This window comes from Urtica dioica, chromosome 2, assembly GCF_054948205.1.
Source record: "Urtica dioica subsp. dioica isolate 48M chromosome 2, U.dioica_male_clone48M_v1_H2, whole genome shotgun sequence".
NCBI classification, from domain to species: domain Eukaryota; kingdom Viridiplantae; phylum Streptophyta; class Magnoliopsida; order Rosales; family Urticaceae; genus Urtica; species Urtica dioica.
In genome coordinates this window covers 18,450,622-18,466,180 of record NC_142757.1, presented here as the reverse complement: position 1 = coordinate 18,466,180, position 15,559 = coordinate 18,450,622, and the positions used below count along the sequence as shown (strand labels likewise).

Here is a 15,559-nt window from a genome sequence, read left to right as displayed (position 1 = left end):
TAACATCCCAAACTCATAGAAAATCAACATGATTTTTAATTTAAAGACAAGAGCAATAAATTAAAAAAAAAATATAAGAAAACAATTCTAACTTGTTACAAAATTCGTAAACTTTCGAAAACGATTTTCAAGCTCATAATTTTAATTACATGTACATGCATATCTTTGACCATAGCTCTGATACCATTTTTTGGAATTGATCTAGCGTTAAGAAAAAGTTTAACGCTTCGAACAAGCGGCAGAATTTAAAAAATTTCTTTAAAACAAGTAAAATGATTTTACTAACCTAGACAAAGAGCAAGTACATATAAATTAAAACTATTAATGAGCATTAAATGTTTACTAACCTTTGAGAAGCTTGAACGTTGAGAAGCCTTTGGATGGTTGAACGTTCGTCTCCCCTCACAGCACGTCTCTATTCTTTCCTAGGGAACTCGAGCAACCACGAAAGTTTCTATCACTAAAATCACTCGAGAAAGAAAGGAATTAGTGTGTGGACACTTTTAAACACGACGACTCGAGAACAAGTCTCAAAGAAGAAGAGCTAAAAATACTAGGTCAAATTTGGACCTAGGTGCCAAAACAAAAGCGAAAGAACTTAGAGAGAGAAGGAGGGAGGGGGCGGCCAAGCTAGAGAGAGAAGCTCTCAATCTCTAAAACTTGGGATGAAATGAAATGTGAAGAATGAGGGCTCTATTTATAGGAGAGGTTTTACCTTCAATAAGGTAGTTTCATCTTCTATAGAATATCACATATTCATGAGCAAATTTTCTCTCATTCCCCTTATTCTACACGGCCAAATAAGGCTTCTAGAAGCCTTGGATTTGTTTCCTCTTTTGCTACCCCTTTAGCCTTGGCCGCCCACTACACTTTCTTCTTGAAGGAAATTTGTTTCCTCTTTTTCTTTTGGCAAGTATCTTCATACATTAATGCACAAAATAAACTCTCTTACACACTAGGGTTGGGCGTGCAATACATCTTGAAGGGGTTTCTAGATTTTTTTTTCTTCATTTGTTCATGACAACATAAGAAAAGCCCATTAAGAATTTTCAAAAAAATCCTATGAAATGAAATTAATCCGCAAGGCCCCAATTTTTAACTTGGCCGAGTGGTTTTATGTCATCATATGACCATGTCAAAAAATTTATTGACATTTATTTCATCCTATGTCCAAAAAGACAAAAATACCATTTTGACAATTTTCGCAAAACTTGTCTCATTCTTGTTTTGACTTAGCTTCTAGTTTAACTATTCCTACTTGATATGATTTGTGACAGTGACCTCATGGATCCAAATGAACAAAGCTTGAGCTAAAACAATTGGAATCAAAAGTTCACAGACCTTTTCCAAGTTTAGCTTAATGTCAACTTACTCCACTAAAGAGCTGACACTGAGAATCTCTCAGTTCAAATGAATTTAATTTCTACTCAAGAATTCAACTAATTGTGATGAGTGGATCCACTGAATATTATCTATGTTTACCCTTCATGAATATCATCAGCTAGTCGGGATTTACAAGATTACAATTTTACCCTTCTAGCTGTTATTTCCTCAACTCCTTTGTCGCTTGTGAATAAGTTAGAAACAATGTATTGACGAGGAGCTAATAAGTCACATTGACTCATCCAAAAGAGTCATGACTCAATTTGGACACTGGCCAGTTCATTTATTCACAATCCAAGGAACAAAGCATGAGGTGATATACATTGCATTTCAGCAATCTTGTACATGAATTCCATATCTATGAGAACTTCACAAAGTTACTCATGACATCTTCACAACTTAGTAATTCACCAATAGGTCCTACTCAGAATCACATAATGACTCCGAACTCTGACTTTCTCAAATGAGAATATGTAAGCTTTGAAATGGCATGTCTCATTTCAGGATTAAGTTAAGCATGATGCAATTCATACGTAGTGACTTCGAGACATAAGAGGTTAAATGGTTTGTTCTTATCTTGTCTCTAGAAGTGCACTGGTCAATTCAGTACCTTCGGAAGATACCTAGAAGAACTATAGAGTCTCCAACTCTCAATGTCCCATAACCAGACATTATAGATTCTCCTAACAATCGTACTGAGGTCAATAGTCCTTTGACCCTTAGATTGCGAATATATCCTTTTAAGCAAAGGACTATTGATATCAGTACGATTGTTAGGAGAATCTATGATGTATGATTATGGGATATTGAGAGTTGCAGACTCTATAGTTCTTCTAGGTATCGTCCGAAGGTACTGAGTTGACTAGTGCACTTCTAGAGACAGGATAAGAACAAACTATTTAACCTCTTATGTCTCGAAGGCACTACGTATGAATTGCATCATGCTTTCCTTAATCCTGAAATGAGACATGCCATTTCACAGCTTATGTATTCTCATTTGAGAAAGTCAGAGTTCAGACTCACTATGTGATTCTGAACAAGACCTATTGGTGAAGTACTAATTTGTGAAGATGTCATGAGTAACTTTGTGAAGATCTCATAGATATGGAATTCATGTACAAGATTGCTGAAATGAAATGTATATCACCTCATGCTTTGTTCCTTGGATTGTGAATAAATGAACTGGCCAGTGTCCAAATTGAGTCATGACTCTTTTGGATGAATCAATGTGACTTGTTAGCTCCTCGTCAATACATTGTTTCTAACTTATTCACAAGCGACAAAGGAGTTGAGAAAATAACAGCTAGAAGGGTAAAATTGTAATTTCGTTAATCCCGACTAGCTGATGATATTCATGAAGGGTAAACATAGTGGATCCACTCATCACAATTAAGTTGAATTCTTGACTAGAAAATAAATTCATTTGAACCGAGAGATTCTCAGTGTCAACTCTTTAGTGGAGTCAGTTGACATTAAGCTAAACTTGGAAAAGGTTTGTGAACTTTTGAGTCCAAGTGTGTTAGCTCAAGCTTTGTTCATTTGGATCCATTTGGTCACTGTCGCAAGTCCTATCGAGTAGGATTAGTTAAACTAGAAGCTAAGTCAAAACAAGAACTAGACAAGTTTTACGAAAATTGTCTAAAGGGTATTTTTATCTTTTTGAACATAGGACGAAATGAATGTTAATAAATTTTTTGACATTGTCATATGATCACAAATGAAATTTATCACTCGGCCATGAAGAGATTTTTGGGCTTTGAGGATTAATTTTATTTCATGGAATTTACTTGAAAATCTTAGTGGGCTTTTCTTAAGATGTCAAGAACAAATGAAGAAACATCTAGAAGCTCCTTCTAGATGCATGTTGCTTGTCCAAACCAAAGACAGAGAGAGACCAATTTTGTGCATTGATGTATGAAGATATTTTCCAAAAGAAAAAGTGGAAACAAATTTCCTCTATAAAGAAATGAAGTGGGCGGCAAACAATAGGCAAGGGAGAAGCAAAACAAAAGAGGAAACAAATCCAAGGCCTTCTAGAAGCACTAGTTGACCATGTGAATTAAAGAGAAGGAAGAAATATTTGCTCATGAATATGTAATATTCTATAGAAGAGGAAACTACCTTGTTGAAGGTAATTCCTCTCCTATAAATAGGGCCCTCATTCTCATTGTTTTCTCATCCCAAAGTTTTAGAGATTGAGAGCTTCTCTCTCTAGACTTGGCCGCCCATATCCCTCTCTCTCTCGCTCTCTAGCTCCTTTCGTTTTTGTTTTGGCACCTATGTCCACATCTGACTTAGCCTTTATTTTAGCTCTTCGACTCTAAGACTTGTTCTTGAGTCGTCGTGTTTAAAAGTGCCCACACACTAATTCCTTCTTACCTCGAGTGATTTATGTGATAGAAACTCTCGTGGTTACTCGAGTTCCCGAAGAACGAAGAAAGACGAGCTGCGTGGGGAGACGAGCGATTCAACCTCCACAAGCTTCTCAACGATCAAGCTTCATAAAGGTTAGTAAACGTGTAATCACTTTTAGATAGTTTTAATAATAACATGTGCTTGCTCTTTGTCTAGGTTAGTAAAATCGTTTTACTTGTTTAAAAGAAACTTTTTATTTTTCGCCGCTTGCTCGAAGCGTTAAATCTTTTCTTAACCCTAGATCAATTCCAACAGTAATCATCATCTTCTAGTGGAAAATATACCTAACTTTGACCAGAGAAGATAAGATACCATGAGCCATTTAACTCTTTGCCATCGTAGAGATAGTTTCAGAAGTTTGACCCAGGATTGAGATTCCCATCGTATGGATTCTCAATTTTATCATACTCCACAAATTATGACGATTCAACTTAAGTCCCTTATTTATCCATAGTCCATGCATTCATGCACGCGTTCTCTGACTTACCTTTCAAGGCCAAGTCAACTTCTTCATAGTAAATCAATTTTACTTTAGAACATGTTAACACTTTGCATGTTTCAGACTATACACCAGATTTTATATCTAAAGATATGAAGTCACCATATTCGTTGGTGTACATCTCTTGGTGCCATTTTAATTTGCACATGTGCATGCTCAGGTCTCATCACCACTAACCATAGTGTGATTAAATATGTTTCAATAAGAACGTTATTGACTTTCTTCCATTACTTGGCTATTTATTGTGTATCCTTGTTAGTCAAGGTATATTCAATACACATGACTTTAAGGATTTACAATTAACTAAAATAACTTAGTATCTCACTATTTCCAAAAATTTACTGTGTTCATGACACTCGTTAATATTCTAAGAAATTCCTCATTATCAAAGGTCTAATTTTTAGTCATTTTAATGACAATGTCTTTTAGCCTCGACATTGAGCTCATACCTTATCATAATAAGTATGTTTGAGACTTCATGAAACGAGCTTGTCGTTTCTAAACCTCAAGTTTCAGAATTTGTTGAGCTCAGTCAATTTACTTGTGTCATTATTAGGTCTATCATTCAATGGCAATAAATCTCTTAATGGCACTTGTATAAGAATAACACTTATCGATCATTCAAAGAATATTGATCATAACAAAAAAAAAATATGAACCATCATGATTAGTTGTTCATTTTTAAGGATCTACCTTTTGTTGTTTCAAAAAGGTTTAGTAGTTCTAACTACTTTGATCCAATGTCAACAAGTCAACGGAACATGCTCCTCAAAAGACAGTTCATCTTATTTTATCTAAGATCCCAAATGAACTAGTTCGTGGTATTAGAGAGAAGAGCAACATCGTTGCCAATGTCTCTTCTCAAGGGTTCAATCCCTTAAGTACCTAACAGCTTCTACAAAGCTCGAACACGTTTATTGTTCCATTTATATATCTCTACATTCCCTCAAGCTAATTGCTTGACAAGCTTATCTACTAAATTTGGGTTTTATGACTCAAGACAGGTTAGTTTGATTTTTATTACTAAAGATCAAATCTTTCATTTAATGAAAGACATCGTTGATGATAACGACAAGGATCCATTAATGGATGCTTTCATCTTAATGGCAAGTCAATCATACTTCCATTTATTATTCGATTTAATAGCTTATTAGACTAAATTAAGAATCCCATCATAAATGATGTATTTAATCCTATAAAGGATTAAGCTTTCTTTAATTTCGTACATTAGGTGTAAGATTCTAATTAAAGATGCTCTCATTTATTAATTGATTATTTATGGCAAGTCAATAATTAATTATACTTTCATTCATATTATTGTCATGATAGTAATACTAATCCATTTTAAAGGATTCCATCATAAATGATTGTGATAGTCCTGTGAAGGACATTGCTATCATTGCATTGTTCAATAATGGCGAGATTCTTATAAAGATGCCCCCATTTCATGCCTTGAACAATCGTAGCTAGAATCCTTTAAAGGATGATCCCACTCAATGATATGACTCCAGTGACTAGGATCCTACCAAGGATGCTCCCACTCAATTAATTCTTGTGACCAGATTTTGTTGTCGCTCGTTTTCGGACAACTATTTAGGAGCCCAAAGCGGTCAGACCCAAAGCCAGACCAAGTGGTCTCGCTTCGGCTCGAGCGTGTTGGACTTGGTATCCCAAGTCGTCCCTTAGCTGTTGATGGTGTTTGCCTCGTCGTCGTTGGTCCGGCGAAAAAAGGAAACGATGAACTACAAAGGGGAAACAGAGGGATGCCTCTGTTTACCTCTCAGACGCTCAACATTAGTAGGAGTGAGGTGGAATACAGAGGGTTTAGTGTTTAGATGGCCGAAGCTTGAGAGAAACGAGTGAAGTACGAGTTCAGCAGCGTTTCAGTACTCAATTTTGGATTACCTGACTCGAGGGGTGGAGCCTCTTTTTTATAGGCGACTAAGGGGTGTTTGAGGAATACCTTGGCCGAGTGAAGTTGGTCCGGCCATTAACTGAGTGAGGCTCGGTCGGCCAATGGCCGGGTGAAGGTGCTGGGCCGGCCAATGGGCGGGCGAAGGCTGGGCCGGCCATTGATTGAGTGAACTCGGTCGGCCAATGGCCGGGTGCAGGGTATGGGCCGGCCAAAGGCCGGGCGAAGGCTGGGCCGGCCATTAGCTAGATGAGAAGCTGGGCCGGCCATTGGCCGAGTGGACTCGGTCGGCCAATGGCCGGGTGAAGGGTCTGGGCCGGCCAATGGCCGGGTGATGACTGGACCGGCCATTGGCCGGGTGAGAAGTTGGACCGGCCATTGGCCGAGTGAAACTCGGTCGGCCAATGGCCGGGTGAGAGGCTTGGGCCGGCCAATGGCCGGGTGAAGGCTGGGCCGCCCATTGGTCGGGTGAGAAGTTGGGCCGGCCATTGACCGAGTGAAACTCGGAAGGCCAATGGCCGGATGAGAGGCTTGGGCCGGCGAATGGCCGGGTGAAGGCTGGGTCGGCCATTGGCCGGGTGAGGACGTCCGGTCGGCCAACATGGCCGATAGGGTTGCCAGATTACGTCGGGCCGATAACATTAGCCCCCCAAGTTTGCCATCTGGCGTAGCCCGTGTAGTAAACTCAAGTGTGCTCTGCCATTCATCGTCTCGTCGGACCACCCCGTCACTTAACCGGTAAGCCTTTTTATTATTACTTTATTTGCTTTTCCAGACTTGTCTCTCGTTACACGTGCTCATGGGGTCCCCTAACCACCTGTCGGCGTGTGGGTCCCCTTAGGACGTTTTCACCTTCTTCCTTGACAACTCCTACGAGACTCTAGACGAGTTTTTGAATCATCTCCCACGGCTTCACATCGATCCTCATCTACTCCCAACCATGGGTTTGGAATTCTTCGGACGGGTGGCGGTGAGTTCGGGCGGATGCAACTTCTCCTCGGTGGACACATGCCTGACCGGCGAGGATGACCACCCGGCGGCCGGCGAGACTATCGCGTCACCAGGACCAGCCGGACAGACCCTTGACGGCGCATGGGTGGCGCTGGATGGGACGCGTGTCGGCGATATCTCGCGGGACCTGGGTGAGCGGCCCCCGGACGGGACGAGCGCCGAGGAGGCCCCGCGCGGCCTGGGCGATGGGCGCGCGGCCGAGGAAGATGCTCGAGAGGGCCCACGCGACCCGCGCACGACCGGCCTAGATGACATGCACGCCGGAGGGGTTGTTTGGCTGGGCCCTGACGGATCTGGTGGGGCGCGCGCTCTCGGCGGGGGTTCTTCCCGTGAGGCGAGCAGTGGAGAGGATGCGCAGGCTCTGTGCGGCGCCGACTGGATCAGCGCCAGCATGGAAGAGATGGCGCTCCGCCCGGCGGGGCCTTTTTGACTTGGCGTTGGCGGCACTGAGGTCCCATGTGCGTCGGACCGGGCCGCGTCTAGCCGGGGGCGCACCGGGGAGATGCGCCGGCGCCGGACGAGGACGACCGAGCAAGCGCTGGCGCTGGAGGCGAGGCGCGTCGGCTGGGCGGCACCGAGCAAGAGGCGGCAGCAGGGACACAGCTTGCCCAAACCCTAGGGTTTGGCGGGCCGAGCCCGCGCGAGGATAGCCCACCTGGCTGTGGGCCGAGCTACATCATCGGGCTGGGGGAGCTAGTCACCGGGCGGGGGGAGCGCGAGGGAGACCCAGCCAGCCCAGGCGCGCGAGGGGGGACCCTGGCCGGGCCTATTGCGCAAGAGTTGGGCCTTGCCGGGCCGGGTTCTTGTGGGGCCGGCCTACCTACCTTGAGCACCCGAGAAGAGAGCCCAGACTGGCTTGATGGGCAGGGCAAGCACGAGGGGATCCGTCCGACCGGCCCAAGCGCGGGCGAGGAGGCCCGTCCAGCCGGCCCAGACGCGGGTGAGGGGGGCCATCCGGCCGGCTGAAGTGTGGGCGAAGAGGCCCATCCAGCCGGCCCATGCGCGGGCGAGGCGACCTGCCTTGCCGGTCCGGGCACGCATCGGGAAGACAATCCTGCCGGCCCGGCAGAACACGTCACGGACGCCCCGACCAGCCTCGAAGACGTGGCAGACCCGGAGGGCTCGGGCGAATCTCTTCTACCCCGTTCATCGGTGGCTGCGGTGTGCACCTTGACTTCCCAAGAGGAGGAGCGCGCCTCGTCCTTCCCTATCTGGGAGTCGGCAATTCAAGGCGACTTTGACTGTTCCATTATCGATGTCTCGAGCTCCGTTTCGCTGGCCAGCTTCAGCAGCCTGAGGAAGCGGTTCAACATTATGTCATCCATATCACTGCTGCGACCACTACCCGATGATCACCCGACTCACCCGCGAAGGGAATACGCCGCCATTCACGAGGTGAGCCATCGCGGGGGACTGCGGCTACCCTTTCAGCCCGTGATCCAGGATCTTCTGGTTCGACTGAACGTCCACACGTCCCAGATGTCTCCATCCTTTTATCGCGTGGTAGCCGCGGGCCACATGATGCTCTATCCAGCGAAGAACAAGGCCGTGACGGTCGACGATAATAGGAACCTCGTGTCTGTCTATGATGTCCCCGGGAAGCCGGGCTTCTACAAGGTTCAATACCGCAAGCGCTTTCTCATACTTACCAAGTTGTCTTCCAAGAATCGATACCCTTGGGTGTGAGTGTCCGAATCTGCCTTTGGGATGGCGCCTCTCGTCTTTGGTCCTGCGGCCGACTTTTCGGTCGATCGCGGCACCGAGAACTCTAAACTCGCGCTTGTGATTGGAGCTATTCCGGGCTCGAGGCGACAAGGGTCTCTCTTCGAGTCCCCGGGTCTCATGGCGACTACCGGGTGGTTTGTACGAAGCAACGAGGCACCCCGTTGCTCTCCTCGGGGTGGCGAGGCCCCGTCGGACTCCAAGCCCGAAGCGGGGGACTCCTCCGCCCTACCCCTCGACATGGGGGGTATTAAAAAAATTTATACTATCGCGTTGTTTATTGCTTATGTTTCGCCTTACTCTAATTGCTTGACGTTCTCTTTTTCTTTTACGACAGGTTCAATGGCTCGAGACCATTCGCATGCAAGACTGCCCAGGGCGCACCCCACCGCTGACGCTGTTGCCGCGGCCCGCTCTAGGATTCGAAGCTCACCGCGGGGGATCGCCCGTGCGAACGTGGAACGAGGCGAATTCTTCGAACAAGCGGTCCTCATCATCGGTCTCTCTCAGCTCACCCTCTAGCCAGAAATGCGCTCACACGTCGACGGCGAAGGATGGCATGGACTCGATGCTCCTAGCAGAAGTGGCAGAGCTGAGAGCTCAATGTTCCCAAGGGATTCTCGAAGCCCCTTTGAGGGACTTCAAGGGTCTTCTAACGACGAGCGACATAGAGTGCTTCCAAAATGGGATCGGTGATGCCCGGAAGGTAAGATCCGCTTCTTGGCTTATGTTTATCATGCTTCTTTGCAGATGCTTGCACGTCAAGAGCGGGGCAACCGTATTCTCCGAGACCTGCTGCGACAGATGCTGAACATGAAGGCAGGCATGGAGAGTGTCGCGGCCGACCTCGCCGCTGCCTTGGAGGGGGTCCGATCTGTCCAGGAGTTTCAGCCAGGAGGCATCGAGGCTTACCCGTGAGAAGGCGTCTCACCTAGGCGCGGAGCTGGCCACCGAGAAGTCACTACGGGCGGCCGAGCAGGCGTCTCGGGAGAAGGCAGAGCAGTCGGCCGACACCTTCTTGGGGGAGACGAGGAAACTCCAGGCGCTACTCTTAGGGCAAGATGAAGAGCTGAAGATCGTCCATGCCCGACTATCGGCCATTAAAATCTCCCGCGTCAAGGCGGAGAAGGAGCGAGACTCCTTGTTGGTGGAGATGCAAGCCGCAATCGAAGAGAAGGACGACGCCGTGCGAGCCAAAGCGGATCTGGAGGACGATTGGGACATTGCTCTAAAGGAGGCCCGTTACGCGGCTGCTGTACGAGTTCGCGATGCGACTGCGAAGGAGAACGCATCTCGCGAAACCACCTTTTTCCTTTTTCGATGGCATGTTTCCCCCCTTGGACGACGTGCCACAAGCGGATGACCCTCGTCCTCAGGTTTCCGCAGAGGCTGCTCAATCGAGGAATGTCCGCCTGACGGAGAGGTCACAGATGGGTCGGGCGTCCCTCCACCCGAGATTGATGAGGAGCAGGTCGATTTTGGTTCTAAGTAGCTGGTCTTGTTTTTATTTCCCGTGCACCTGTTTAGCGCTTGCTTTCTTTGATGCTTTCCTTTCGGATATTTGTTGCATTCTTTTTCTTTTTGTTGGGTTGTTTCCGTAACATTGACCGTTTTTATTAGAGCTTTTCCAGTTTGTCATACGTCTTATTTTCTCGATTTACTATGTGTAGCATAATCGATTCGCGCAATCCACCTAGTGTGTGCCTCACGAACCTCGGTTTACTATGTCTAGCGTAACCGGTCTGCACGGCTCAGCGCCATACTTGGTGGCAAGGTTTCCCGCGAACGTTGGCTAGACCAATTTCATCCGGTGGGTGCGAGCCTTTTAAACCCATTGGTGACTCGCTGCCTCTCGGCGCACGAGCTGGGCGGCTAGTGGGCCTCTTTCCTGGCATGTACGCTACCTGTTGGCGTACGTGTTGTGTGCCAGGACGGGCTTGAAGTAAGTGCAGTTCCCAGCGAGTGTGGTACCTGTCGGTACGCGTGTCGCATTTTGGGTTTTGACTGCAGTCCTAGGGTTAGCAGTCCGGTGCGCGAATGTGACCCGTTGACGATTCGCTACCTTTCGGCGTGCGAGGCATGGAATCGTGCCAGAGCGTCGCACGAAAGATATATACCAGTTAGCCCCCCGAGTTTCTTGGGTACTCGTAGAGGAGACTAGAAATTATAACAACGCATAACAAAGCTTTAAGGTGAAATGTAATCCCATTATCGTGTCAAAGAAATTAAAATTACACCCCTTGGCCATTGGCCTTATTCAAACTCGAAATTGTCACTTAACAAAATTGAAAATAAAACGAGAAAAGCATAAAGAGTCGAGAGCGAGCTTTATTGGTAGTATTGCCTCAGATGCTCGGCGTTCCATGGGTGAGTGAACACGAGCCCTTCTAGGTTCTCGAGCTCGTACGTGCCACCATGTATGGCTCGACGCACATGATACGGGCCTTCCAAAGTGGGTCCCAGGACACCCGTCCCTTGCACCTTGGTGTTTTGGAACACCCTTCTGAGGACGAGGCTTCCGCTGGCGAACTTCTGAAGCTTGACCTAGGAGTTGTAGTACTTCTCGACCTTTCTCTTCTGGGCGGCGAGGCGGGTTAGCGCGTCTGCCTTCTTCTTGTCTATGAGGTCTAGTTCGAGTCTCATTGCTTCGTCGTTGGCGGTTTCCTCGAATTTTTCGATGCGGAAAGTCAGGAGTTTGGTCTCGACGGGTACCACGGCCTCGACGCCGAATGCAAGTGCGAACGGGGTTTCGCCGGTCGCGTTCCGTGCAGTCGTCCGGTATGCCCACAAGACCATAGGAAGCTCTTCGGCCCATGCCCCCTTCCTTTTTACTAGCTTCTTCTTCAAGTTTTCCTTGATCGTTTTGTTGACCGCTTCGACTTGGCCGCTGGCCTAAGGATCACGAGGGGAGGAGAAGGTTTTGCTGATTCCCAACTGCTCTCATATGTCACGGACGTGCGCATGGTCGAATTGTTTCCCATTGTCGGTTGTTGTCGCACGAAAATGAACAACGATTGAATACCTCGGGCGGTTCGATCCAAGGCCGGACCAAGTGATCGCACCCGGGCCAAAAGTGTGAACTCGAAAGTCTCGAGATAGGTTTTCTCCGATCAACCCACCTCTATGAGGAGGAAAGGGGTGAGGAGGAGGAGTGACCGTGCCTTTTGTGTATAGGCTGCCTACGTACCCGTGTGTGGGATCAGGTCAGAACGTAGTTCAGGGCGTGTATGACGCAGCGTGAGGCGCGGAGCCTTGACGGAGAAGCGTACTCGACGAAGGAGACGGTACACGGAAGAGTCCTCGGCGACGTCCCAGAACTTCGGAGATCGCATACGCGTCTAGCGTGTTAGACGCTTTAAGGGCCTCTAGTTGAGAACCCTTTGAGCGTGCATGGGCACTGGAGGGCGTTCAATCAGAGGGAGCGACGTCCGGGAGTCCCCGAGAGTGCTTCAGAACCTCTGAGAACGAGAGAGACTTGTGGGAGTACTTCAGGCCAAAGTTGGGATCAAAAGAAGCAGGGGAGAGCAAGAATTCGAGCGTATCGATAGGAGAAAATTGGATGGGTTCCCCCTCAATGAGAGGAAGTATTTATAGGTGTTTGAGGGCCTTAGGAGGTTCCTCTTTCGTCCATGTGGGACTAGGGGCCTGCGCATCATCAAAAGGAGGCGCACAGCGCACGGCGCGCAGGACACCGGGCGCGGCGTGGGATGCGCGGCGCATCAAGTGCGCGGCGCGGGCGTGTCTTGGCGCGGCGCGCGGCCTACCTGGCGCGGCGCGCGGCTTACTGTGCATGGCTGGCCGGCCCGGCTTGCTGTGCACGCGGTTTCCTTAAGGAGCGCGTGGTGCATTGCCTGTCTTGTCGGACTCTTGTGGTCTTCGGATATCACGCTTGTCACGCGAAATATGAAGATTTCTACTTGAGGAGGGTGACTTGACTCGATGAGCAAGCCTCAACTCGACGAGAGTGACTCGAGGCTCGACTCTAGGAGAACGACTCGAGGAGCGACCCGAGGCTCGACTCGAGGAGAACTACTCACGGCTCGACTCGAGGAGCAACTCGAGGCTCGACTCGAGGAGAACTACTCACAGCTCGACTCGAGGAGAACTACTCGCGGCTCGACTCGAGGAGCAACCCGAGGCTCGACTCGAGGAGAACGACTCGAGGCTTAACTCGAGGAGCGACTCAAGGCTTTACTCGAGGAGCGACTCGAGGCTCGACTCGAGGAGAAGGACTCGAGGCTCGACTCGAGGAGAATGACTCAACTCAAGGAGCGAGGCTCGACTTGAGGAGCCGAGAGTTTGGCACGAGGACTTGCCAATCAACTCGTGACGGAAGGCTTGCCACTCTTCAGGACCTCCGGCCTGACCATTGGTCCTTAGAGCGGTGCGTCTTCTCGGCGTTCCGGGTTTTCCGAAAATGACCGACAACATCGGTCACGATTGATGCGGGGATCCCGAAACGGCAGACGATGTTCTTCCATATGAAACTAGTCGTGTTCGCCTCTGTGATCTTTGTCAATGGTTGTGCCTCCACCCATTTTGTGAAGTAATCGATGGCCACGATTGCGTGCTTATATTATCGCGGGGCCGTAGGCAGCTCGCCGATAAGGTCGATTCCCCACTTCGCGAAGGGTCGAGGTACAACGATCGGGCATAGCGGCGACGGTGCCTGACGCGGGATGTGGGCGAATCCTTGGCATTTGCCACACTTTTTGGCCCACTCGTGGGAGTCCTTTTTCAAGGTTGGCCAAAATTATCCTAGCCTTAGAACTTTCAGAGCCAAAGATTGTACGGCGGCATGGTTCCCGCACAGCCCCTCGTGTACCTCGCGGAGCGCATTCTTCGCCTCGACCTCGCTTAAGCATCGGAGGAGGGGCATTGAGTACCCTCTCTTGAATAGGGTGTCCCCCATCATCGTGTACTTGGGTGCCAAGCTTCTCAGCTTTCTTGCTTCCTCTTTGCTTTCAGGGACGACTCCTCGCTTGAGGTACTCCACGAGTGGCGTCATCCATGATGGGGGTGGCACTTCGTCAATCACCCATACGTCGCTTCTCGAGACGTAGGGTCGGGTCAACACTTTTATAGGGACATTGCCTTCTCCTTCTTCGTCTATCCCCGACACAAGGCGCGCCAGGGCATTGGCCTCGATGTTCGCCTCCCGGGGAACTTGGACTATCTCGAACCACGACAGGGCTTCCAGGTTCTTGTGAGTCTTGGACAGATATGCAATCATGCTCGGCTCCTTGGCTGCGTAGTCGCCCTTCACCTGGTTCACAATTAGTTGTGAGTCGCAATGGATGCGCAGGTTTCGGATTTCTAACTTGTTTGCCAACTCCAAGCCAACGATCAAAGCTTCGTACTCCGCCTCATTGTTGGAGGCCTTGAACTCGAATCGCAAAGCGTATCTCAACTTTTCCCTTTCGGGGTTTGTGAGTATGATGCCGGCACCAGCCCCCCGGGCATTTGATGCGCCGTCCACGTGCAAGTCCCAGATCGGCCCTATCAGGTTACTAGTCCTTTTCTTCGACGACCCGTCGTGGTCGTTCCCCTTGTCTTCCATGTCTTCCTTGTCTCTATCTATTGAGGGCTTGTCGGTGAATTCCGCCACAAAGTTGGTGAGGGCCTGGCCTTTGATAGCGGTTCTCGGTTGAAACTCGACCCCGTACTCGCCCAGCTTTTGCGACCATATGGCCATTCGCGACGAGGTCCCTTTTTGTAGAGCCTTTTCGATGGGATGTCCCGTGCACACCACGATCGGATGTGCTTGAAAGTAGGGGCGCAATTTTCTCGCACTAATGACAAGGGCGAGGGACAATCTCTCGATTTCCGGGTATCGAGTCTCGGCGTCGAGGAGCGCCTTGCTAACGTAGTAGACCGGCCATTGGACCTTGTCTTCATCGTGTATCAGGACCGCGCTCACGGTCTTGTCGGAAACCGCGAGATAGACATACAAGGTATCTCCGTCTTTCAGTTTTGCAAAGAACGGAGGGGAGCTGTAGTAGGTCTTCATTTCACGGAACGCCTTCTCGCACTCCCCTATCCACATGAACCCGTAAGTCTTTTTCAATGCCTTAAAGAATGGCTGGCACCTGTCAGTGGCCTTGGACACGAATCGCGTTAGGGCGGCGATTCTTCCCATCAGACTTTGCACTTCTTTAACCTTCTGTGGCGATCTCATTTCCAGGACCGCCTTGATATTTTCGGGATTAGCCTCGATCCCACGGTGGCTCACCATGTAGCCCAGGAATTTTCCGGACTCAACCCCGAAAGCGCACTTGTTGGGATTGAGCTTCATTTTATAGCGCCGCGGGATCGTGAACATTTCCCTGAGGTCTCGAATGTGGTCGTGGGCTTTGTGACTTTTGACCAGCATGTCGTCCACGTTATTGGACCCCGGTCTCGGACGTGGTCTGGTTGGCGAACATTCGATTTACCAACCTTTGGTACGTAGCACCCGCGTTTTGAGGCCAAAGGACATGACCTTGTAGCAATAGAATCTGCGGTTTGTAACGAATGTGGTCTTGATTTGATCCAGCTCGTGCATGCGGATCTGATTGTACCCCGAATAGGCGTCCATGAAGCTTAGCAGCTCATGGCCCGCCGTCGGATCCACGAGT

At 48.8% G+C, this 15,559-nt stretch overlaps 1 protein-coding gene across 1 annotated transcript; it reads right to left on the bottom strand.

Moving 5' to 3' along the window:
* Positions 1-11,486: 11,486 nt before the first annotated feature.
* On the bottom strand, positions 11,487-15,177 carry LOC149404140 (uncharacterized). Its single transcript, XM_089607420.1, has 3 exons — positions 14,863-15,177; positions 13,981-14,208; positions 11,487-11,834 (listed from the first exon to the last, which is right to left on the bottom strand). The coding sequence occupies exons 1-3, from the start codon at positions 15,175-15,177 to the stop codon at positions 11,487-11,489; spliced, it is 891 nt and encodes a 296-aa protein (XP_089463546.1).
* Between the last annotated feature and the right edge of the window lie 382 nt (positions 15,178-15,559).

Excerpts from the sequence above, each read along its gene's own strand:
- LOC149404140 (XM_089607420.1), bottom strand. The coding sequence starts at position 15,177 with ATGGTGAGCCACCGTGGGATCGAGGCTAATCCCGAAAATATCAAGGCG. Across the intron at positions 14,209-14,862 it reads TCGCGGTTTCCGACAAGACC|GTGAAGGGCGACTACGCAGC; the intron begins GTGAGCGCGGTC and ends ATTGTGAACCAG. Across the intron at positions 11,835-13,980 it reads TCTCGAGAAGCGACGTATGG|GCCAGCGGCCAAGTCGAAGC; the intron begins GTGATTGACGAA and ends CGTGATCCTTAG.